Genomic DNA, 26,035 nt, shown 5'->3' on the forward strand with positions numbered 1-26,035 from the left:
CAGGGAAGCAATGGTCAGCAACTAGACTGCAACCCCTGATGGCGGCTCCTCGAGGGAGCCGAGGAGGAGTACATGCATATCTTTCTAACCTTTCCAAAGAGTAGCAATACAGTATAGGGCAGGCTGTTCTATCTAAGCTACTCTAGTATATGGTCCTTTTGTTTCCCTTCACTCAGGATAGTGAATGGGATTTTCACATTGAATCAGACACAATAGGCGCTACCAAGTGTGTAGAACTATTCCTTACCAGTGTTCTCCGACAGAAATAATGTGTGGGTCAGAGCACAGAACAGCATTCCAGTGAAGGTGAGCTCAGTTCCATCTCCTATTACTGTGGAGGGTGGGGGGAGGTATGAGCACACCATGAAGAGTCTCAGTCAGACTATGTCCTCAGTATTCGCAGGCCTCTCCTTTCTCACTGGTGAGGGTGGAGTCAGGGATCTCGCAGTGACGGCAGCCATGGGCAACTGCATGCCAGGTCTCTCAAGACTGCTGAGGTGGAACGTCGTGGAAAAACACATCTTAACATCTATGCTGTTACGAAGATATGTGAAATCGGGAGATCAGAATACTAATCTGATCTTCCTATTTAATCGAATTGTGTTGTCCTAGGCAAAACACCCTCCTGTTCCTCGGTTCCCGTATCCATTAAAGCTGAAAGTGTTTCGCAAAAAAGCAGATCTGCACTATTAAGTAATATGCTGAAAACGAAGCATTTACATTTAGAAATAAAGTTGCAATGCATGATTTCATGGTTGTTTGAATTTGTTTTGTTAATGTTTAGGGTGGATTTTAAACAATCAAAAGGTTGTGAGCCAATCACATTTATGCTATTTGTGTATTCAATGGTTTTAGTTATGTTATTATGTGCGAGGCAGATCAAAAGTCTTACAGCATTTTACACGAAAGAGTTGGCATAAAATAAGCACTGAATATGAATATAAAAAAATATCAAAAGGTACATATGTGAATGCAAAGAATGATGCAGACAAATACATACTTATGGAGTATATTTATATAATATAATGAAGAGAACATGTTATAGAAACAAGAGCTGAGACAAATTGATAAGCATATTATATACAGGAAATTTGGCAGCATTGGATACATGGCCTATAGAGAAAGAGGGGGGACACCTGTGGGGCGTATTTGATGTTTGTATTAAAATCATTGTATCTGCCAGCATATGCTAACTTTGGAGGTAGTCCTGTTAATGATTGCATTTTTTTTCATGTTTGGAGATCAGACACCGGCATACAACAGGCACACACTGCCAACAGAAACTGGTGCTAAACAGGCCAAGGAGATCCTAATACGGAGACGTCAGAGCTTTCGCGTAAATCACAGAAGACATAACTCTGAGTTGACTGACAAAGAGGTATGCTTGTGTTATAAGTTAAATATCTATAGCTACTATCATAAGTTCTTGTTGCATGCTACTTTTGCAAAACAGAATGTACGAACTTCGAGCATCTTTTAGCTGTAGCTATCTCGCCAGCGTGTTGTAATAAAAACAAGCATTGACAAAGACAATAGGCCTCAACTATGCAAGAGCTATTGGCTTTGGCAATATGTTTAAGCCATGCTGTACACCAGCTTGGAAGCTGTTCAGCATGGCTAAAAGTTACTGGGGTGAAGGAAAGTGGCATGAAGTAGAGTGTCATAAAATATAGTGTTGTGGAGTAGAGTGGGGTGTTATGAAGTGGCATAGAGAGTCATGGATTGGCGTAGAGAGTCATGGCATGGAGTAGTGTAGAGTAGAATGGAGCAGCTTGATGTGGAGTGGAGTGGAGTGTCACAAAATGACATATAGTGGAGTGACAGAGTGTTTTGGAGGGAGTAGAGTGTCATAGATTGGAAGAGCGCAGAGTGGAGTAGAGCCTCGTCGAGTAGTGTTGAGTGGATTAGAGTGTCAAAGTGGGGTGGCATAGAGAGGTGTGGAGTAGTGTAGAGCAGTTTGGAGTGGCATAGAGTGTTTTGCACAGAGTGGAGTAGAGTGTCACAGAGTAAAGTGGCATAGAGGAGAGTAGATTGACGTACAGTGTAGTAGCATAGTAGAGTGGAATGGCATGTGGCGTAGAGTGTAGTAGAATGTCATAGAGTGGAGTGGCAGTGGTATCACATAAGGCCCCACAGCCCCTGCGGTGCTGGGGGGGAACCCGAGCTCCAGACCCCCCCTCAGCAAAAGTGGTAGGTGGTGGGCCACAGAGAATGGGGCCTCTGTGTGCTTTGCAGGGGGCTCCCTCAAGTTTTATTATGTCACTGTGGAGTGGCATATAGTGTCAAAGTGGAGTGGCATAGAGTGGTGTGGTGTGGAGTAGAGTGGAGTGGCAAAGAGTAGAGTACCAGAGAGGCGTAGAGTGGAGAAGATGTGTGGAGTTTAGTGAAGTAGGGTATTGCAGGAAAGAATGGATTAAAGTGCCATTGAGTGGTGTAGAGGGGATTTCATAGAGCATTGTAGAATGAAGCAGGGTTGTAGAGTGGCAAAGAGTGGAATCGAGTGTTGTGGAGTGGAGTGGCATGGAATAGAGCAGAGTGTCATAGTGTGGAGTAGAGTTTAATGGAGCAGAGTGTCAGAGTGGAATGTTATATGGTGAAGTGGAAAAAACATCATTAAAAAAAAAAAAAAACAACAGAGAGTATGCATTTTCATCTGTGTGTATATTTAAAAATCAATGTGAAATCTGACAAAGAATTCACCATACCCGACTGACAGTACTTGTACCCAAAACTCTACTTCAAAATACATTTATTAGAGGGTGTGTTACACCTCAAACAACCCCCCTTGAAGCTTTGCCCTCATCTGTTACATTAATATTGGAAATTGGTCTGTACTGTGTCTGTCTCCTGTAGCACCAGCGTCTTGCTTTCAAACCTTTCCTTAAACTGGGTCAATGCTGGCACATTTCCCCTTTGATTGTTCCAATGCATTTATCCTTTCCCTATTGTGGCCCGAAATGTGCTTATTTATAGATTATGCCACACTGAGTGAGGCCTTGCTAAATAGCTTCTAGCTCACTGCAACACAATCCTACTTCATCATTAGTGAACTTGGGTTTCCTCTTTTCTAAGCCATTTTTCTGAGCCTTCTGACTTGACAAAGTATTAAGATGAGGTGTTTCATTGATGTGATTAGGCCCATGCTCCTTTCCTCTCTTCATCCACAGTGTTCCTGGTTCACTTTCTGGTTTTGGATGTTATGCAACAGTTGTAATTTAATTCCTATTCAGAAATTGGGAAACCTTCATTTGTAAATATGAAACATAGCATTTTATATTGCTGTACCTGTTACAACTGTATTCTAGAATTAGCAATTTGAATTTTGCAAACTGGTAAATTTTTTAAAATTCAAGTTGCATATTTTGATTTGTGTACATCATGACCATAACTATTTGTGGGAAGCCTGTGTTGATGCACTTTTCTTGTCTGATGTATATAATATATTTAAGAATTTTGGGATTCCCTCTTATCCGAGTAAAGGGCAGCTTTATTTGGCTGTCTATCCTTGTAGGAAATAACCTTATCTTTTGCGGTGTAACTCCAGATTTTTGCCCTATCTTTTTTTGCTGGCTGTAGAACTCTGTGCACTTTATTCTTGCTAACCAGTAATAAGGTACCTGTACTCTCTCTGTGGACATGGTTGAATAGATACACTGTTAAGTTACCTCCAAGTCCCTAGAATATGGTACAGGTTGTACCCAGGGCATATAGGCTACATGTAACTAGTTGACTGCAGCAAATATTGTTCCAACTACTGCAGCGGCATTGCAAACCTCATTTTGGACCAACCATTGACGCCAGAACATAGCAATGCAAAAAATGCAATTGAAGGTGTCAAAATAAACCATATTGACAGGTCAAAACCTTTTAAATATTAATAAGTGATGCCTACGTAACCCTTACAGTCCATAAGGCAGGGTGCTTGGTACATAAAACTAGGGCATGTAAACGTTTTATGTTAAATGTGTTCTTACAGTGACTAGTGGCAATAGCTATTTTCACTTTAGGAAGTCTGGTTGGCCATTAGATTAACACTCAGAAGCAATATTTAGTATTAATTCTACTATCTTATGGTAGGGACCAGATAGAATTATCAATAAACATGTATTTTTAATATTTATTAAAAGCGCAATTCAATGGTGAAATCCGATTTTTAGTAACTAATAGGGAAAATGTACTTTTAGAAAGTTACCTTTTTCCTGTCTAAAGCCTCTGGAGGCTAATTTGCATTAACCTACAGCTGCAGCCCTCCCAGTGCTCAAGCCCTGATGCAGTGTGAAAGCTGCTCTCAGAGCAGAGACAGGGGCATGGGTGTGGGGATCTGTTTTTGTTCTTCTGGCAGAATCATAATTAAGGCTAACCCAGGAACTTAATTTATTCCAAAGGCACCTCCCCTGCCATAGACTAATGCAAGATGACACACCTGGATAACCCCTTCATTTATTCCCCCTCCCCCAGCCAGTCAGGTACCAATCCCAGTATGAGGGGAGCTGCCCCCAGAACTGGTTTCAAGTGACCACAGAGTAGGGGCTACTCATTATCCCAGCCACACCTCTGAGTGGGCCCAGAGGCTCTGCACAAGGGGAGAAGGGTTTCACCATCTTGGATTTAGTCAGAAAGGTGAACTGTGACATTGTTTGCAGTAGGGCACACAAACTGTTGCAAAAGTGGGTATACGTACCCTTAGGAACTTCACCCAATTTGTTGGATAGGAACCAGAAGTCACTCACATACACTAGCTGATGCCAGGCATATATGTGGCATTTCTTGTAATCTCCTCAGAAAACTTTCTGGACCAGAGGACCTGAAGGACCGGAGCTGCTCTCTCTTTCATCCAGGACAAAGAAGTGACTCCAAGAGTCAGTTGGCTGACCTTCTGTTCCAAGCCAAAGGGACACAACAAGCTATAAGATGTCTTTTATGCAATTTACCAGATGACCAGTCTCAAATGGACCTGCCCAGGACCTTGCTGGCGGGCTCTACTTGAGGGAGCTCTGACTCCCATGGGCAGGTCCTGGAACCAGTGGCTGTATTTGGCTGGATTTCTCCTATAACCCTGGAAAAACCTGTAATTTAGAAAAGAGTTTGGTCCAAAGACCTCAGGGGGACCGGGACAAACCAGCCAAGTCATGGTTAGCACCCTCCGAGCATTTTCACAACAGCAAATCTTCTGCAGTAGGACCTCACAGAGACAGTATCTGCCTTATTGAGCCTTCTTCTGCCATGACCTGCAGCCTTGCCCTGCTGAAGGAATCTGAGCTCCAAAGGAGTGACTAAGTGAGACTGAAGAAATCTTGACCGAGCAAAGTCTCTAACAGTATCCTGCCAGAGAGGGACATTCTCTGGGCTCAAAATTCTACTTTCTCCCGCTCTGAGCTTTCTTACTAAAAACCAACGACTTCTCCGGGGCAGTGTCATGGAGCCCGACATCAAGAAGGCTTCTTCAGTTAAGTCCCAAGGCAAAACCTCAGACTAGGTAAACCTGATTTCTGTATCAGACCCATGCTCCATCACAATCGGCCTCAAATTGAGCCTAAGTTCCGTTCTACGCGACCAGTTGACCATGGGTAGCTCTATACGCTTTTGGGCACTATTTTTAGTTAAAAATAAAAAAAAATATTTTTTGGTTCCCTTCATTGATTTTTATTTTTCGTTTGGTGTCATTTTATTTATTAAAAAATGCTCTATTTTTCTAAATAGTTTATTTTCTTCATGTTTTGTGTTTCTACTTTATTAACATTTTGGTACTGCATAAATGCTTTACACATTCCCTAAATAAAGCCTCTCTGCTCTGTGCTATAGCTACTACTGGGTTGAGCTCAGGTTAATTTTGTGACTTTATGTGTTCGCCCTGATAAGAATTGTATGTATTACTTACAGTGGGTATTCATTCCCCTTAACTAATAGGCCGAATTCTTACAATCTGTTGGACCTGGCCCTTTTTTCAGGGTCATGCCAAGATTTTTGTCTTCTGTTGCTGAGGGCATTTTTGTTGGCATTAGGACTCTGTGCACTTTTTGCCTCTTCAGCAGTACTAAATTGCTTGTGCTCTCTCCTTAAAACATGGAGCAATTGGCAGCACCTTGATCGGTACATTCAGTTTACTCCTAAATCTCTAGTAAATTATACTACATGTACCCAAGGTCTGTAAATTAAATGCCACTACTGGGCCTGCAGCACACATGGTGCCACACACTAAAGTAACCTTTTAAAACATGCCCCAGGGCTGCCACTGCAGCCTGTAGTGCAGTTTTATACTGCCATTTTGACCTGGCAAAATAAACCATTTGCCAGGCCAAAACCTTTCTTTTTATTACATATATGTCACCCCTAAGGAAGGCACTACAGGTTCATGGGGCAGGATGCATTGTATTTGAAAGGTAGGACAAGTGGGTTTAAATTTTTTATTTTCCAGCCGTGAAAAGCTCTGAAAGTAATTTTTCACTGTTACAAGACCATATCTCGCCCATTGACTAACACTGGTTTACTCTATTACTTTTAGTAATTGCTAACTTTGGATTGGGAGCAGATAGACATATGCTGTTTAAACTGAAATACATTTTAACTTAAAATTGTCTTTAATGGTAAATTTGGATTGTAAGTCACAACTTTGAAAATCCCACGTTAAAAACATTGGTGTTTTCTTGTCCTGTTTGTGCCTTCTGCCGGTATCCAGGACCACATGACCATAAATAGCATTGCTTTTAGGATTTGTTTATTCCTTCCGGACAGTGACACAAAAGGGGATTAGATGAGGACAGGATGGGCCGTCCTGACAGGATGGTTGGGGTAGAGCCGTACCTTCAGTTGGCATCAGTGGAGCTCCCTCTGTGAAGAAAGGTGAAATCCTGAAGTTTCAGGCTCTTCACGGCTGTGAAGGGGCCTGTTCTTGCCGAGGCTCTGCTGGTGCAACGACCACCAATGTGAAGCTCAGGTGAATGCAACTCGCTAGCAATGACTGGCAACATCGAATCTGCTCTCAGTGACCACTAACACAAAGCTTCAACAATGACCCTCAGTGACACCAGCCCGTATTGTGGTGCTACAGAGACACCAGGCCTGCTCCTTAAGCTACAGCTATGACCATCCTCAACACTCTCCATGCACCTAGTGGCCTCCTACACCTTGAACAGAACTATTTCTGTGAGATGTTGCCAGTGGGGGTTAACCTTGTTGTGTATCCGGCCCACCCTCAATGGCAGTCAGCCTGAGCTTGTGATTTATCCTCGGGCTACTACTATTAGATGACCATGAGTGGCTCTTTGTTCCTTTAGGCTCTATATTCAATTAAAGTGTTCAAATTGAACACCTTAGGTTCTACTGATTGGAGTTTTGTCATTCTTGCAGCATTTCATTTAATAAAATGTACTCCAATTTCCTAATTTGGTTTAGTATTTTTCTTGTGTTCTATTTGTTCTACTTATTTACTGTTTGTGTGCTGCATAAATACTTTACACATTGCTCTAAGTTAAGCCTGACTGTTTTTACGCCAAGCTACCAGAGGTCTAAGTGCAGGTTAATTTTCTGACTTTTCTAGTTCAGCCTGTCAATATTTCTGATTGTTTCCTGAGCAGGACTTCTACCCTTCTAAACTGATATCCCGCATCCTTACACAGTTCTTTTATTTACAGGTCAAAATCTTTGGTCTCTTCTTCCTTCACAATGTTTGCCAATACTTTTGTATGTTCTTTTATAATTACATTAGTATATTTATACTCTACAGCTTGCCATTATTAGCTTCTTGAATTAAAGTCTTTATTACTACAAGGATAGTGACGATTAAGGCCCTTATTTACCCTGGTGGCAATGTGGCGGTATCGCCGCCAACAGGCTGGCAGTACATACCGCCACATTATGAGATTGGTGGGTTGGCTGTAGCCAACCTGCCACTTCTCCAATCATACTGCCATGGCGGTATGAGGCACTGGACCGGAGATATCTATCTCTAGCCCAGTGGCCGACATAGTACCACCTAAGGCATTATGAGCTGCCCTACCACCATGGTTTTTGTGGCATTAGCAATACCACAAAAACCATAGCGGTAGGCCCTACCGGTGACAGGGAATTCCTTCCCTGTCACCGGTAGGCAGCTCCCCCTCCTTGCCCAACAATTACCTGACACCCCCCCTATCCAGACTCACCACCCTCCAATCCATTCGCTCACTCCATACACGCACATACCACACAACTGCTCCCATCCCCCCACAGCCACACACGCACACATCACCCCTCTCCACACTATATAGTCAGAGTGCCCCTCACACAAAACGCCCCCTCCCTGCATACACAGACACAGACACCCACATGCACCATGCATACACCCATTCACTTAGACATACCTGCATTCATTCACACACTGACATGCACGCATTCATTCATGCATACTTCCAGACATACTCACACAGATTCTAACACACAATCACACTGACATACAGACACGCTCTAATTTCACCATTCTTACACGCATTCACTCATATGCATACACCCACGCAGACAACACAACACACACAGACGCTTTCACGCACATACTCAGACATTCATGCACATACTCAGACACACATACAAAACACCCCCCCACCCTCTTACCCTGTCGCAAGCCCAATTTACCTTGGTTGAGGAGGTCTTCCGGCAGGAACGGGAAGGGGCGCTACTACTGCTAGCAGCTCCCCGCCAGCAGAACACCGCCAGGCCATATTACTGGACATAAAACGGCTGGTGGCATTCAACTGGTGTGGCGGTGCTGGTGTTAGCATCGCCAGCTTACCACCGTCCATCACCATGAGCACTGCCGGATTTCAACCCTCATTGTGGCGGAAGTCAGGCAGTGCTCCTAATATGGCATACGGATGGTAACCAAGGTGGTGGTATGTTGGTGGCCGTCACCGCGGCGGTAGGTGGTATGTACCGCCAATGTAATAATTAGGGCCTAAGTCTCCAGGGTTATAATAAGCAGCCTTTTGCCTTACCTACAGTTTGTTGTGGGCCACTTAATCTTTGACTACATTTTGATGCAGATCTGATGAAGAATTTAGAGGTGATAGTAACAGTGATACAGGACTTGCCCAAATGTGCTCCTTCCTATTTAACGCTTCAAATGATATTCACTTACTGCTGAATAATAGTTGAAAAAAATAGCAGTCAGTCAGAGGATACTTTGGGCCTTATTTATACTTTTTGGTGCAAAACTGCACCAAAAAGTTTGGCACCGGCTTGCACCATTTTTTTAGCACCAGCTGGGCACCATATTTATGGAATGGTGCAAGCCGGTGCAAAGGGTAGGCTACAGTAAATAAAAACAACTTTATTCGGGTGGGGCTGGCAGTGTTGAAGAAGAGGATTTAGCACCAAAAAATGACTTTAGGCAGGTTAGAGTAAAAAAAAAATGACTCTAACCAGATTAGCATCATTTTATGGTGCTAAACCTACCATTACATGACTCTGGCCTTAGAAAAGGCGGAGTCATACCCACCACCCCAATGGCCAGCACAGAGGACATGTTCCATAATATGGCCTGGCGGTGTTTTGCTGGCCGACACTGCTGCTGGCAGCAGCGCCGCGTCCCGTCACCTGCCAGAGGACCCCCTGCAAGCAGGTGAGTTTGGTTCTCCGACAGAAAAGGGGGGTGATGGGTATTGTGTGCGTGTGTGGGGGTGTGTGTGACTGTGTGTTAGGGTGTGTGTCTGTTTTTGTATGGGTGCATGCGGGTGTGAGTCGTGTGGAATGCGTGCATGTATGACTGAATGTTAGTGTACATGTCTGTTGTATGTTGTGAATGCATGTGTGCGACAATGTATGTTAGTGTGTGGGTATGTATGTGTGCATGCGTGGGTGGATGTGGGTATGTTTCTGTGTATGGGTGTGTATGTGTGCGCGAGTGGGTGTGTAGATGTTGGGGGGGTTGGGAGGGGGAGATGAGTCTGGGGATGGTGAGGGGGCAGAGGAGACCAGTATCTGTGCCAGGGAAGGTGTTCCCTGGCACTGATAGTGCCTACTGCCATGGTTTTCGTGGCAGTAAAAAAGCCACGAAAACCATGGCGGAAGGGGGGACATAATCCCAAGGGTGGGTTGAGTGGGTTGAGCCAAACCGCTAATGTCATAATTTGGGAAAAGGTACCGCCAGCCTGTTGGCAGTACCTTCCCCCAAATTACGGCCGTCCTTCAGGGTCGTAAGGACCCCCTTGATGTCACTTTTATAGTGATAGCTCAACATATACTTATGGCATTTTAATCGTTTTGACCTGCATCTTATCAGATAAATATTCTATATTTTTCTAAACACTGTGTGGTTTATTTTTGTGGTGCTATACTGTGTTATTTCACAATTTATTGCACAAATACTTTACACATTGCCTTCTAAGTTAAGCCTGACTGCTCAGTGCAAGCTACCAGAGGGTGGGCACAGGATAATTTCGACTGTGTGTGACTTACCCTGACTAGAGTGAGGATCCTTGCTTGGACAGGGGGTAACCTGACTGACAACCAAAGACCCCATTTCTAACAGTTTGAAATTACGTATCTTTAAAAATGATTAGTTTCTTTTATGCTGTTTATGAAGAAATATAAGCCTTTAATGTGTATTTGGTGGAAACAGATATTAAAGCAATTTTTTCATACAACCAGACACTGACTCACATACTAATGGATCCATTCCACTTCTTCAAAAACGGCTTATGAGTGACTGAAGTGGGCTAATAAATTTGAACATCTGAAATTTGTAAAGTTCCTGGACCCTTACCGTACAACTTTTCTATCACTGATATCTTCATTAATGTCCCATTGTCACCGTCAGTGATGACATTAATGATAATATCTGAATTGTGTTCGGCCATGCACGATATCATGAGCATAGCCTGAGGTGGTATATAAGGACTCGAGGTTGTTTATTTCACTGTAACCTTATTGTTTCTGGCACTACTTTGTGTTTTATTTAAATGACAATATCGCACCCGTGACATGAGAAGCTCCATTTGAAAAAAATATTTCGACTTAAACGCTATCTTAAGGCTGTGAAGCAGATTCATTTAATTAGAAGGCAGCATGACTATCATGATCTTTTTAATAGTTATACAATCATCACTATTTTCTTGCTATTGGAAACCTTTCATTTACATTTTCAATATTTAATTAGCATCCTGCAGTTTTTGAAATACAAATTTATAGAAAGAATGAAATAATTGCTAATTCGGGGTTAGGAGCTGCTGTTTGTTTAGAGTGAGCATGTGACCCTTTATTTGAAAGATTGTGCAAACATTTTTTTTATTGTTTTTTAATTCATAGAGGGAAAGCTCACAGCATTCAGAATCTGGAAAAAGGCCGAAATTATACCGTTCCTTAACTGGTAAGTTCAGAATGTAGCTTGAATGTTACGCAGTCAACTTAATACGGAGCGTTTTAACAGTATTTGAGGCTCAATGTGAAACTTTATTAAGAACACACCTATAAAGCAGTGAAACAAACAATACGCAGTCCCCCATTTAATAAACATTTGAGTTCTTAAATCGTTCTAAATCACTGCAAAGCATTGCACATTGCTCTTGTCAGTGTGCCTCACTGTAACATCTAAGCACAGAAAACACCCATAGGAATATCAAATGCCACCAAAACCTGGTTGCTTCATAACATAACTTTATTAGGTGCTCTGTGGCTCTGTTGATCTGTCACTTGGTATAAACATAAACTGGATATTCACAACAAAGTTTCGATGAAAGGACGCCAAGCAGGAGGATGAAAAAGGAAAAAACTATCAAGCAACCACACCATGGGGCAAGGAAAAGAGAATCGAGTTAATGTCTAAGATACAGATGCAAGCAAGCAAACTATTAGAATCAATCAAACAAAAAACACAAAGTTCCTAATAAAAATAACCAAGAATCCCAATTGTGGAGTTTGTTTACCAGTTTTCCAGGGGAGGAGAACCTAAATGTAATTTTGGTGATGGAGGGCAAGGTAACCACATAAATTAAACAGCCAATAAAGCAGCAAAGACTGGACCTCAAATTAAAAGGAACAAATGCTATTTAAAATATATATATATAAGAAGACGTAGAACCTTGGCAAAACATAAACCAAGGCTTAACAAAGCAAGCACTGGCAAAGCCAGTAAATCCGGCCTTAATATGTTATAAATCATGCAACCAGTGGCATGCATAAGTGCTATTTGCCTGCTTAAGCAAATGGAAACAAGACTTTTTAGCTGTGCAAATTCCTGGTGTCCGAGAACAGCCTTTCAAATGCCAATTCAAGTGCTGATTTACTGTTAGTAGTGTGCTTTAGATCCCATTTTGAACTCAACCAAGATTCCTGCACTGTGTACCTAGAAGCATACCCTGATGTGTTTTGTATTGGAGAAAAGCTCGTATTTGTTTGTATTTCTCAGTCTGTAGTCTAGAAAGCAGCCTGGGCTAGAAGGACAGCATCTAACCTTTCTTTCCAGGAGTGAGCAAAGATGTAAGAAGTTTTGCAGTGCTAGATAACTCAGCATATGGGAAATAATCACGTGCCCGTGTTAGGTAAAAGAAGATAGTGGGGGTCATTACGACTCCCGCCGGACGCGGTGACTGCGCGCCCGGCGGGAGCCGCCAAAATACCGTACCGCGGTCGCAAGACCGCGGCGGGTATTTTGAGTTTTCCCCTGGGCTGGCGGGCGGCCGCCGAAAGGCCGCCCGCCAGCCCAGGGGAAAACTACCTTCCCACCATGAAGCCGGCTCGTAATCGAGCCGGCGGAGTGGGAAGGTGCGACGGGTGCTACTGCACCCGTCGCGTATTTCACTGTCTGCTATGCAGACAGTGAAATACAAGCGGGCCCTCTTACGGGGGCCCCTGCAGTGCCCATGCCATTGGCATGGGCACTGCAGGGGCCCCCAGGGGCCCGCGACACCCCCTACCGCCATCCTGTTCTTGGCGGGCAAACCGCCAGGAACAGGATGGCGGTAGGGGGTGTCAGAATCCCCTCGGTGGCGCAGCAAGCTGTGCCGCCTTGGAGGATTCTTTTGGGCAGTGGGAAACTGGCGGGAGACCGCCAGTTTCCCTCTTCTGACGTCAGAATGCCCTGCGGGGCACCGCCGGGCTGTCGGCGGTGCTCCCGCCAACCGCGAGCCTGGCGGTCTATGACCGCCAGGCTCGTAATGAGGGCCAGTGTTTCAACCTTGCTATTGCCTATGTGACATTAACGTTTCTTGTAATCATGCTGAAATATTTCAGGTTTATGGTTAGAAAACATCAGAGTTTGAGTTGTTTTAACAAACTTGCTTTTCTCTCGGAGTTTGGCTTGGTCGAGCAACACATACCGAAAGCAGCGCTCTCGTGTTGTCACTGTTGGAGACATGCTATTGAAATCAATAGTTGGACAGGTTCATACAATACATCATCTGTAGGACGATTTTGGGACCAGAAGCACATTTTTAGCAATTACTCACATTGTTGGGCATCACTTAAAATGTAACTCAGGCAAACTGGATTGATCGAAAATCACTTCCAGCAGTCTGTGATTCAGGAGTCTGTAAAAATATTTTACCCTTCACACCAGAAGGCATTGTTTTGTTGGGCAGAAACGGTGATCACTATGCTTATATGTTTTTTATCTGATACAAATCTCTAATCGTAAATGCATTTCGTGAGGATACTTCGTTTATGCAGCTACCTGGAGGCATGGGCAAATCAAAATAACACTTTTTTGCACACAGGTCTACCAGCTGCTGGCGCTGGCAAAAGCTTCTGTCAGAAATTAAAAATGTAGGGAGCACTTGGTTATTGAACAATAAATAAGTGAAACAAATTCTTGCTGGCTCATGTAGGAGCATATTTATACTCTGTTTGCGCCGAATGTGCGTCAAAAGTTTTGACGCACAATCGACGCAAACCCTGCCCCATATTTATACTTTGACGTCCGACCCCGCGGGCGTCAAAGTTCCACCATGTGCGTAATTTTTTGGAAGGGGGAACCAGCCTTGCGTTAATTATATGCAAGGTAGGCGTTCCCTTCCAAAAAATGACTTTAAGGCCTGTGCCCCATATTTATACTCTGACGTCATTTTGACGCACAGGAGGGGACAGGCCTTAAAAAACGGCGCCCAGCCTGATGGGCGCCGTTTTTTAACACCAGGGTCAGGGCAGGCGTTAAGGGACCTGTGGGCTCAGAAGGAGCCCAGAGGTGCCCTCCCATGCCCCCAGGGACACCCCCTGCCACCCTTGCCCACCCCAGGAGGACACCCAAGGATGGAGGGACCCATCCCAGAGAAGTTGAGGTAAGTTGGGGTAAGTATTTTTTTTAGTTTTTTTTTTGTGGCATAGGGGGGCCAGATTTGGGCCCCCCTACATGCCACTATGCCCAATGACCATGCCCAGGGGACATAAGTCCCCTGGGCATGGCCATTGGGCAAGGGGGCATGACTCCTGTCTTTGCTAAGACAGGAGTCATGTCAATGGAGGTTGGGCGTCAAAAAAAATGGCGCAAATCGGGTTGAGGCCTGAATTTTGCCTCACACCTGACTTGCCCCATTTTTTGACGCCCATCCTCCATTTTCCCCTACGCCGGCGCTGCCTGGTGTGAGTCATTTTTTTTGACGCACACCAGTCCGCAGCGCTGGCTAACGTCATTCAATAAATAAGGCGCCCGCATGGCGCTTTGGAATGGTGTTAGCCGGCGGTAAAAATTTTGACGCACAACTGCGTTGGCGCAGTTGTGCGTCAAAAAGTATAAATATGGGCCTTAGTATTTAACATCCCAGTAGCCTTAGCGCAAATAATGTTGGCTTGGAAAGAAAATAGTACATTTGTCAGTCCACCTTGTTTGGTGGTAGTTGCCTAATGGTGCAAGAATGTACATCCAACTGTCCCTAACTCTAGAACTGCAATGGAGAATGGGGAATGGGGTTGTACTCGAAATAGTGATGTGTTGGACCTGGAGACTTCATGGAGATGAAGATACCTCTGGTAACTGGCATATATCTCAGGAAATAGTGAAGCAGCGGTGAAAGGAGGGGGGGGTTCATTTTAGCAGCTTTCAATATACAAAAAAGTACTAGGACCTAGAACAAGATCAGCAGCACAGATATTTAAGAAGGACAGGCTGAATACAGACACCCATCATAGAGTAAATAAGGCACCCATTTCGGACTTCTGTGTGATACTACAATATGAGGTGAGAGAATCAGTTTATGCATAATACCAGGTTTCTAGTCAATCAGGGAGATTACAACTATAATTTGCATATAAAACATCCGATCACGTTCGAAAAACAATGCACTCCATTCATTGCAATGGAATTGCTATCCTAGGTAGTGAAATCATGACTCCACTAACGACATGAATTATTCTCGGTCCTGATCCAAGCTGAGACTGCTGAAATGTCAAAGCATTGGCTGTGTTAGCGCATCAGACCTTATCATGTAAACTTACAAGGAAGACGCGTATAGGCCGATGGACCTTTTGACTGCGCTTCGAGTAATTCCCATCATATATCCCCTTACCAACACAAATCAATAACAATTAGCAATCAATGACATCAATAATCAATAGGAATCAGTAATTTCCACTCACCATGACTTCTCGCCCATGAATAACCACAGCTTTATATAAAAGCTAGAATATTTATTTTCCTATAATAACAATTCTAATGTCAGGTAACTGAGCCTCAAAATCAAATCATGAACATACAGAAACAATAGTGGCTTACCAAAGCGGCAAAAGATCACAATCTAATCAAAGCTTGAGCTATCACAGATTCTGAAATTATAATACAAATTAATAATACGAATAACTGTGCAAACAAAATAACATACATTTAGATTCAGCAAAGAAAATACATCAACTACTTTTACATGTAGCGAACTTCATCAGTGAGAACCGTAACTAACATCAGATCAGAATAACATGTTTGGGCATCATGCAAAACAATTTAGTCACACAAATTTGGAAAACCCTCTAACTATGGCTCTGTCAAAATAGCAGTTGATACCTAAAAACAAAAGCAAATAGACATAACAATCAGTAACATCGTCTAATACCTGTCCTCAATATGGTTCAGCAACTGTGACAGTCTTCCTCAATAGGATGTCAGTTTGCTCAGCAAGACATCAGGATTCAGCATCAAAGTTCAGAAAAAGAAAAGTTGCTTCATGCAGTTCGGAAAAGAATAGTAACTAATGCTCATGAACAATGGGGAGAATGGGCTCTCTCTAGACAGTTAAAAAAAATAGAGCTAATGGGGTGTATTTTCTGTGTGCAGTCTGGCTAATATAGATTTCCTAAAACTATTTCCCATGTCCTTATTGGTCAAAGAATTGCATGTTTACATTTAGTCCAATGAAAATAAAACCCCAAATCTACTACGTCTCCAGTACATGGTTCAAATGTCGATAATTGGCTCCTCTTCTCCTGTTCCCATCGTTCGGCTTGTCAGGTATCAATATTGTTTCAACTTATACTCCAGTCAGTGCGTCCGTTGTGTTCTCCTGGGATGGTCACTTTTACACATACTACCTTATAAGTTGGTTCTCTAGCTAGTACAGCATCTTCTAGAAACAGTTTCGCATGAGAACAAACTTCAGCTTCGAGCACATGGTCAGTACAGTGGAAAATCACAATTTAATCCTGTAAGCAGACACTTTATTAGTTGCCTAAGAAAAGCAGCTTGACGTGAAGCCTTGCAACTAGGCCAAGACCTCGCTAAATTAGGCCTACAATTTAATAAAGCCAATACATAATCCATAACCTTTAATATGACATATTACAAAACATAAGGTCAATGTTTTACATTAATAAGCTATTAATAAGTACACTTCATGAACATTGGCAGCCACTCACGTGGGCGCAACATCAAATGCGTGCATTATTTTTCCATGTTAATACATTTTCTATGCAAATTGAACACTCAGAATACATGAATATTCATTAATAAACTTGTCGTTAACAATCTCTCCTCTGATGACTAAATATGTCATCACACTAAATCTTGCCACACAAATTATTCTTTTGCTTCCGCCTAAAATTTTGTCATTTCTATCCCCTTAAATCTTCATTCCATTTTTGAATTTTCCCTAAACAAATTTTCCCTTTTCATTTTTTCCCTCCTCTGATCATTATTCGCTTTCTTCATTAATCATTCTACACAATTTACACATTCCCCATGCTCCAATTAGGCAAATCACAATAATCAATATCCCTTGTATTAATTTCAAAACTATCCCTTTCCCAATGTTGCTGAGCCAATTTCCCACTGAAACAAATCCTTTTCCAACTTTCTCCCAAATACCTGGTTCTTTCAACTCTTTCAAATCAGCACATTTATCAGTCAGATTAGTATGTAAGCTTCTAATGTCTTTACTATTATCAGGAATTTACGAGCAGCACTGCCTCGAATTAAGCATTTTTCAAACTCCGCCATCTTTTGCTAAAAGAATGTCTAACGCAAGGCGGTTCTGAAGAGTCTTAGCTGTTACAGCAGCTATTTCTGTATCTATCAGGATCATGACTCCTGAAAAATTTGTCAACATGTTATCCAAAATAGTAGACAACTTTCAAATCTTTATAGAATTTAGAACAACTCCTACTGAAGTAATCATTGCTCCAAATATATCTCGCACTATACCAGAAGGAGACTTTCTCTTTTCTCTACTGTAATGTAACTCAGTCAATTTCGGTATTCTTTTCAAGTCATCAAGTTGGAATATCTTTGGGAAAACTATCCCCAAGAAACATGTGCCATACCGTCCTCTTGGAAGACGGTAATAAGCATTAGGTCCACAAATGTAATATATACCAGGAATCGCTGGATCCTGTCCATTAAACATAAATGTCCATTTACTCTGAATCAAAAACACATGCCTACATCCACTCGTTCAGTCAAACAAAGGCCTTGATTTATTCTCTTTTTGCTCCACATTAGTGTCATTATTTGACGCAAAAGCGATGCAAACTTACAAAATACAATTGTATTTTGTAAGTTTGTGCCGTTTTTGCATCAAAAAATTACGCTAATGGGGCGCAAATAAATACATCAAGGCCATAGTGCCAGTACTAGATATAGGTCCATATATACAAAGCTTCCCTATGTGTTGCGCATTTAAAGCTAATTTCCCTTGTGTTTCTATTTTACTAAAAGCGTAATCATTTCTAAAAGTCCTTTTCTCTAAGCCCTTTTCTAGCTTCTCCTCTAATGCCTTTCTCCTGTCATCTGTCTGATCTAAGAAGCTCTTTTCTAAAGGTGTAAGCAAGCATGTCAGGCTATTTTTGTGCATGTATGCTGTACCAAAAGTTAATGTAGGCTTGAAGAAATCTCTTACTAATTTTATGGCATTGTCCTTAGCCACACTACTCAGGTACTTAATTATGGGGACAAACGAAAACACTACATCATGGTTGGAATAGAAATACTGAATGTGCTCCTAATTATAGAATCTTGTTAGTAACAGACTACAACTTATCCCATAAGTAAGAAGCAAACTATGATAGGTAGCTCCTTCTTCGACTGATGAAGGGATCTGCGTGCACACAAAACAATTCCTCACATGCATCGTCTCAGCATACTCACTCAATAAGCGATAGAAGACATTAGAAGAAAGTTCCCCTTTCCACGTGCAGATACTTCTCATCTAATGTAAACTTCTCTATCGCTGTTAATGCAGTGGTCGTCTCCAAAGCTGAAGTATGATTGGCTTTACTCTGGTCAAGAACAGTCATCCCCACAATCAATATCACACATACAATTGCCAAACCAATACTCAAGTATTTGCAGCACCTATTCTTCCTACCCTGCTGGTTAATGTTACCCATGATCTGTAAAGAATCAGAAAGTAGAAAAGAAAGCGTAGAACTACGCAGCAAAAATCAAAAACAAAAATCTTCAATCTTCTTTCAGCAGTTATTTACAGCTTTCAGTCTCACTTCTAGGGACCTTTGTCAAAATCGGCTTAGCAGCTTGTCAAATCAGGTTATCTTGTCAAATCAGGTTTTCAAGAAGTCTTTTCTGGTTACTTTGAACAGTCTCTTTCTCTTGGTACTTTTCTCAATTTGTCATAACAGTTCAGTTCATTAACTTCCTTCAATAGCATAAATATTGACCTTGAATGTCTCGATCAAAACAAAAAGACAAAAACTGTCTTTGCCATTCACTTGTTTCATATGCCCATTCAGGACCTGCGTACTTTCGACTTGCTATTCTCTTTTTTTTCAACGATATCTATTCAATTCTCCTTCACTCAGATCTTCCCTTCTTGCCATATCTACTTCTTTCTTGATTGTGACTCCGGACACTTATCTCCTTTCAGTGGACCTTTGGTCAATGCTCTTTTCAGTGTTGAACTTTAAACTTCTTCTTGCTCTGCAGGATTTTCTCCTGACAGACCTGCAACTGGTTCAGGAGGGTTTAGATCACACTGGCTTTGATCTGCCACAACTCCTTCCCCCTCGGGGTCTGGCGTTTGCTCTCTTTGTCTCTTGACTTCATCTACTTCTGGAAAAGCCCTCCTCTGACTAGGTTCTCCTGCTGCCTCAATCGATATTCGTTCACTGGCACTCTCCTGGAGGTCTTCTCCTTTGTCTCTCACAGGATTGACTGGACTGTTCTCAACTTGCTCAGATCTGGTCACAGTTCCTCTTTCTTCTCTTTCCGGCTCTGAGGCTTGTCTGGTCATTGTTGGTACTTTCAACAACTCTTCTTCATTGACCAAAGGACATGCGACTTTTCTCGTATGGCCTGCATGTATCTAGTTCGGAACTCCAGCACACTTCACAGCTGTGATAAAGATCAAAACTAACAGGAAAGAGCCTTTCCCACGTGGTTCAAAACATGTCTTCCTCATGTGTTTCCAGACCACCACCTAGTCACCAGCTCTCAGGTTGTGTCCTGATCTTGGATCAGTGGCAGTGTTGTGGCTTCCACATCAGCCAGACCTTTGCAGTAGTCCAATAACATATAATTTGTTATGTTCACAAAAGCATTTACAGGAACCCCTGGCAATCTCATTGCTCTCCCCATAAAGTTCTTGTGTGATGGCAGTCCTATCTTCCTGCAGGGTGTTTTTCTCATTGTCATCAGAAGTAACAGCAGTGCATCAGGCCGTTGCAGATTCGTAGACACACACATTTTTGCCATTCTTCACTTCAAGGTATCATTCATCTCTTCCACTAGCCCTGATGCTTCAGGGCGGTAACTACAATGCAATGTCTGCTCAATGTTCAAGGCTGCCCATAGTAATTAAATTACTTCATTCTTGATGTGACTTCCTCTATCTGATTCTAAAGAGATCGGAAACCCGAAATGGGGTATCAGTTCCCTAAGCAGTAATTTCACTATTCTGAGGCTGACATTCCTTCGTGTGGGGTATGCTTCAATCCAATGACTAAAGATGCAGACAATCACCAACACATATCTCAAACCTCCATATACAGGCATCTTAATGAAATCCATTTGCATTCTGCTGAATGGACCTCTGGCTCTTCCAATGTGGCTCAAATGTACCACAGTCCCTTTTCCCACGTTCATTTGCTGATGAATGACGCAACAATGGCAAAATGCTTCAGCAACTTGTCTAAACATTGGATTGAACCAATTCTGCTTAAAAGTATGAATCATTGCATCCCTCCCAACATGTGCTTGACCATGATAATATCTATCCATTTGAGACAACATACTGTTTGGCAAAACCAAATGATCCTCTTCTGAAACCCATAATTCATCCTGTTGCTGTACACATATCATTTTGCTCCATGATCGTCTTTCTTCCCTGTCAACATTATTCTGCGGTGTTCACAATTCTTCCAATCGATCTATAACATGTAATGCATAACTTGGACATGTCTCATCTTCTTCAGGTAACAATTCCCACTTATCCTTAAATGATATACAGTTCCATGCGCGAAACCTTGTGGCTTGATCTGCATATCCATTTCCCATTGACACAAAATCTTGCGATTTCAGATGTGCACTGCATTTCACCACAGCAATCTTTTCAGGCATTTGAATAGCTTGAAACTATTCTTGAATTCTCTCACTGTTTCTCACTGGTGAACCAGAGAAGGCAATGAAACCTCTCTGTGACCACAACTGGCCAAAGTCATAGACTATTCCAAATCCATACTGGCTATCCATATAGATGGAAACGTTAAGCTGGGCAGAAACATGGCACGCTCTTGTAAGGGCTACCAGTTCTGCTACCTGTGCAGAATATACTCCTCAAAGCCAAGACGCTTCCAGTATACCAGTAATTGTGCACACAGCATTTCCTGCTCTCAGTACTCCTGTATTGTCTTTTAGACAGGAACCATCAACAAAGATAATTTGGTAATTTTCTCCCAATTGGGTGTCTCTATTATCAGGTCGCTGTTTTGTGCACAGATCAGTTACTTCAAGACAATCATTCTCAATGTCTTCCAACTTTTCAACTTCAACATTTTCATTTGGAAGCAAGGTTGCCAGGTTTAGCACTATACATCTTTTCAATTACACATTTGGTGACCCTAGAATAATCGTCTCATAACGAGTCAATCTTGCACCTGTCAGGTACTGGGTTTTGGTTCAGGTAAGTAAAACTTCAACTGAGTGAGGGACCATTATGGTTAAAGGGTGTCCCATCACAATGCCTTCACACTGTGTGAGGCTTTGTCCAACTGCTGCAACTGCACGCAAACAGCCGGCTAAAAAGCTGCTGCGACTGGGTCCAAAGTAGCTGAAAAATATGTTACTGAGCAGTTTACACAAGAACATGCATCAAGCTCACGACAAAACAACGTGAGGACTTTGGGTAGTCAGGCATACCCAAAGCCAGAGCTTTGCACAGCCTCTTTTTCAATTCCAAAAAACGCTTTCATGCAAGCCTGGTCTAACACTAGGAGATCAGTGACTCCTTTGTGAGTCAGCTTCTGCAACAAAATGATTGAAAAACTTGGGATCCATTGGCAACAGTAGCCTACCATCCCTAAAACCATCCTGACAACTGTGTTTGGCTGGGGGATTCATCTGCAATACGGCTGTGACTCTTTCTCTGGATATTTTCCCTATTCCTTTCTCAATCTGGTGACCCAAGTATTTCACTTCTTTCTGATAGTATTGTAATTTAAGTGGAGACATTTTACGACCATTCTTTCCCAAATGGTTAAGCAAGACAATTGTGTCATACTTGCACTCGTCCCTCATTTTGGACGCAATCAACAGGTCATCAATGTACTGTACCAGTGTCGACTAGAAAGGCAATTCCAATGACTATTTTTCTAGATCTGATTGAATATGGAAGGTGATTCTGAAAACCCTTGAGGAATTCAACACCAACAGTAAACTTGGTCAAAAATTTTGAAACAAAAGAGAAATTGACTATTCTCATGAAGAGGCACAGAAAAAAAAGCTTGTGACAAGTCTATGACGGTGAACCATTCAGCATCACATGGAATCTGAAACAGCATCACAGCTGGATTTGGCACCACGGGGTAAAATTTGTTCACAATGACATTTAGGGGGTCATTACAACATTGGCGGTAAAAGCCGCTTACCGCTGTGCAGAAGACTGCCAATACACCGCTGCGGCCGTGGAATTGCGCCACAGCTATTATGACCCACATCTCGGAATCCGCCGAAATTCAGACACCCACACAAGTCCGCCACACCAAAGGTCAGTGATAATCTGGCGAAAACAAATCCTCCACCGTCACGCCAACAGAAACACACCCATGCTATCACGACCCACGAATCCACGTGGTGGTCTTTCAACCGCGGTATTCCATTGGCGGTACACACCGCCGCGCTCAAAATACACACACATCTCCAAAACACCGCCACATTGGACAATTCAAAATACACACACCTGATACACATACAAACACCACTCCCACACAGCCAACACAATATAAAACACCCACCCACATCACCCACAAACCCCCACAACCAAAAATTATAGACGAAGGCGAGAGAGAGAGCACAGCAATAGACAACCCCACCATCACCCACACAACATCCACGCACAAAACACCCCACACCACTACACATCACCACACTCATCACCACATACACCACCCCACACATCACCTACACCACCCCATGGCACGCCAAAGACACCCCAGGTTTTCGGAGGAGGAGCTCAGGGTCATGGTGGAGGAAATCGTACGGGTAGAGCCACAGCTGTTTGGTTCACAGGTGCAGCACACCTCCATAGCTAGGAGGATGGAGCTATGGCGAAGAATCCTGGACAGGGTCAACACAGTGGGATAGCACCCAAGAAATCGTGACGACATCAGGAAGAGGTGGAACGACCTACGGGGAAGGTGCGTTCCGTGGTCTCCAGGCACAACATCGCGGTTCAGAGGACTGGCGGTGGACCCCCACAACTAACAACATGGGAGGAGCTGGTCTTGACCATTATGCATCCAGAGGGCCTCGGAGGAGTCGGTGGAGTATGGACACTGGTAAGTCAAATCTTAACTATCACATCCCCCACCCTACCTGCATGCTATCACACACCCCCACCCTCACACCCTCCCCTATCACTCCAACTCCTCACTAATGTACTAATAACACAAACCACACATCCCAACACCAAGCCCTGCATGACACAACAAAGCATGGACACCCATCACTAAATCATGCCCACTGCACATACCCATAAAACCCCCAAACCATCATCACACAAGCCCCCACACAGGAATGCTAGCACTGGGGTACACGGTCACCCACCCATTGCACACCATGACACACACAGATGCAATAATCATGCTTTTACACCCCTGCAGGACCACTACCTACCGTCATCAGACAGGAGGGTCCAGACATCTCTACCCCACCCACAGAAGAGGCCCACAGTGATGACAGCAGCTCTGGCCAACTGGATCCAGATGACCAGTCCGGACCATCGTGGGCCTCGGGACAGTCGGTTCCCCTCACACAGGCACAGCCCAACACTGACCTTCCACCCTCTGGAAACACCAGTACAGCACCCACCCAGCAGGCCTATACCTCCGTCCCCAGGACACGTCAATCAGCTGTGTGTCCACCACTACAGGGAACCCAGGATAACCCACCACCCCAACAACAACAGGGACCTGGGGGCAGTGGTAGTGGGCACACGGTCCAGGGGACGGAGGCCCAGGAACACAGGGGAACTGGGAGGACTGCTGTGTGACAGGGGACGGATAGGCCAAGGGAACCCACTCTCCACGAGGCCCTCTCCTCCATCATACCACCACTCCCAGGAGACGATGGCTACGGTCCTGGCCAAGTTTCAGGAGACCCAGCACCTGCAGGAGGAACAGTATTTGGGCTTCAGGGTTGAACTCAAAACCATCAGCTCCGCCCTGGGCACCATCGTAGGGGTGCTGAAGGACATACAGAACACCATGAGGGACACCGTGGCACTCCAAGGGGCCCCTGACACTAGCCTGGACGATGAACTGCCCACCACCTCCGCCGGCGCTAGTGGACAGGATGCCCCGCCACAGGACCAGCAACCCACCCCCTGCAGACAGAGAACCACTGCGCAAGCGGTCCCTGAGATCCAGGAACAGGACAGAGCACGATGGCAAGACCCCCGTCAAGAAATGAGACCACCCTGATTGTCATCCCACTGTCCCACTTTGTAACCCTGTCCATATTGGAACTGCCCCAGCTCCACTTCCTATGCCCATATGGGCAGTGCACCTGTGAGACTAATAGACTGGACTCTGCAATGGACATTCCTCCACCATCCCCCATCACCATTTTACCACCCCCTCCAATAATTAGCACTTCAATAAACACCCTTGAAGCACAAAACAATCTGGAGTCAGTCTGTGATTTTGAAAATGTGTATTAGCTATGACAATGACAAAATCCGTTCAAAAATGTAATGTCAACATACCTATGTCACACATCACAAGTCCATGAAGGATGCAAGCAGATGACACACGTTGGTAACCACACCTGTGAAACCGTAATGGAAATATTGCTGTATGACTGAGTCCCTATTGTCAATGTCTTCTTCCTCTGCTTCCTCCTCATCACTGTCCACAGGCTCTACAGCTGCCACAACACCGTCATCTGGACCATCCTCCTGCAGAAAAGGCACCTGGCATCACAAAGCAAGATTGTGAAGCATAGAGCAGGCGATGATGATCTGGCACACCTTCCTTGGTGAGTAGAGTAGGGAACCACCTGTCATATGGAGGCACCTGAACCTGGCCTTCAGGAGGCCGAAGGTGCGTTCGATCACCCTCCTAGTCTGCCCATGAGCCTCATTGTAGCATTCCTCTGCCCTGGTCCTGGGATTCCTCACTGGGGTCAATAGCCATGACAGGTTGGGGTAACCAGAGTCCCCTAATAGCCACACCCGGTGCCTCTGGAATTGACCCATCACATAAGGGATGCTGCTATTCCGCAGGATGTAGGCGTCATGCACTGAGCCAGGGAACATAGCATTTACCTGTGAGATGTACTGGTCTGCCAAACATACCATCTGTACATTCATTGAATGATAACTCTTCCGGTTCCTGTACACCTGTTCACTCCTGTGGGGGGGAACCAGAGCTACATGGGTCCTATCAATGGCACCTATGATGTTAGGGATATGTCCCAGGGCATAGAAGTCACCTTTAACAGTAGCCAAATCCTCCACCTGAGGGAAAACGATGTAGCTCCTCATGTGTTTCAGCAGGGCAGACAACACTCTGGACAACACGTTGGAAAACATAGGCTGGGACATCCCTGATGGCATGGCCACTGTTGTTTGAAATGACCCACTTGCTAGGAAATGGAGCACTGATAGCACCTGCACTTGAGGGGGGATTCCTGTGGGATGCCGGATTGGTGACATAAGGTCTGGCTCCAACTGGGTACACAGTTCCTGGATTGTGGCACGGTCAAACCTGTAGGTGATGATTAAATGTCGCTCCTCCATTGCCAACAGGTCCACCAGAGGTCGGTACACCGGAGGATTCCGCCATCTCCTCACATGTCCCAGCTGACGGTGCCTAGGAAGGACAACAGCAACCACAGAGTCAAGCAACTCAGAGGTATGTACCCACAGCTACACAGAACACGAAACAAAATCCAAAAAGTTGTCTGTATGTGTGTTGAGTC

At 43.8% G+C, this 26,035-nt stretch overlaps 1 protein-coding gene across 1 annotated transcript in view; it reads left to right on the top strand.

Moving 5' to 3' along the window:
• The window catches only part of LOC138259736 (sodium/hydrogen exchanger 2-like), a 503,208-nt gene that overhangs the window by 451,912 nt on the left and 25,261 nt on the right, over positions 1-26,035 (top strand). The window contains exons 10-11 of the mRNA XM_069207631.1: positions 1,247-1,378; positions 11,278-11,338. Of these exons, the coding sequence (XP_069063732.1) occupies positions 1,247-1,378; positions 11,278-11,338 (193 nt within the window). The remainder of the gene's footprint in view (positions 1-1,246; positions 1,379-11,277; positions 11,339-26,035) is intronic.

The sequence above is a fragment of the Pleurodeles waltl genome, chromosome 2_1 (assembly GCF_031143425.1).
Source record: "Pleurodeles waltl isolate 20211129_DDA chromosome 2_1, aPleWal1.hap1.20221129, whole genome shotgun sequence".
NCBI lineage: Eukaryota > Metazoa > Chordata > Amphibia > Caudata > Salamandridae > Pleurodeles > Pleurodeles waltl.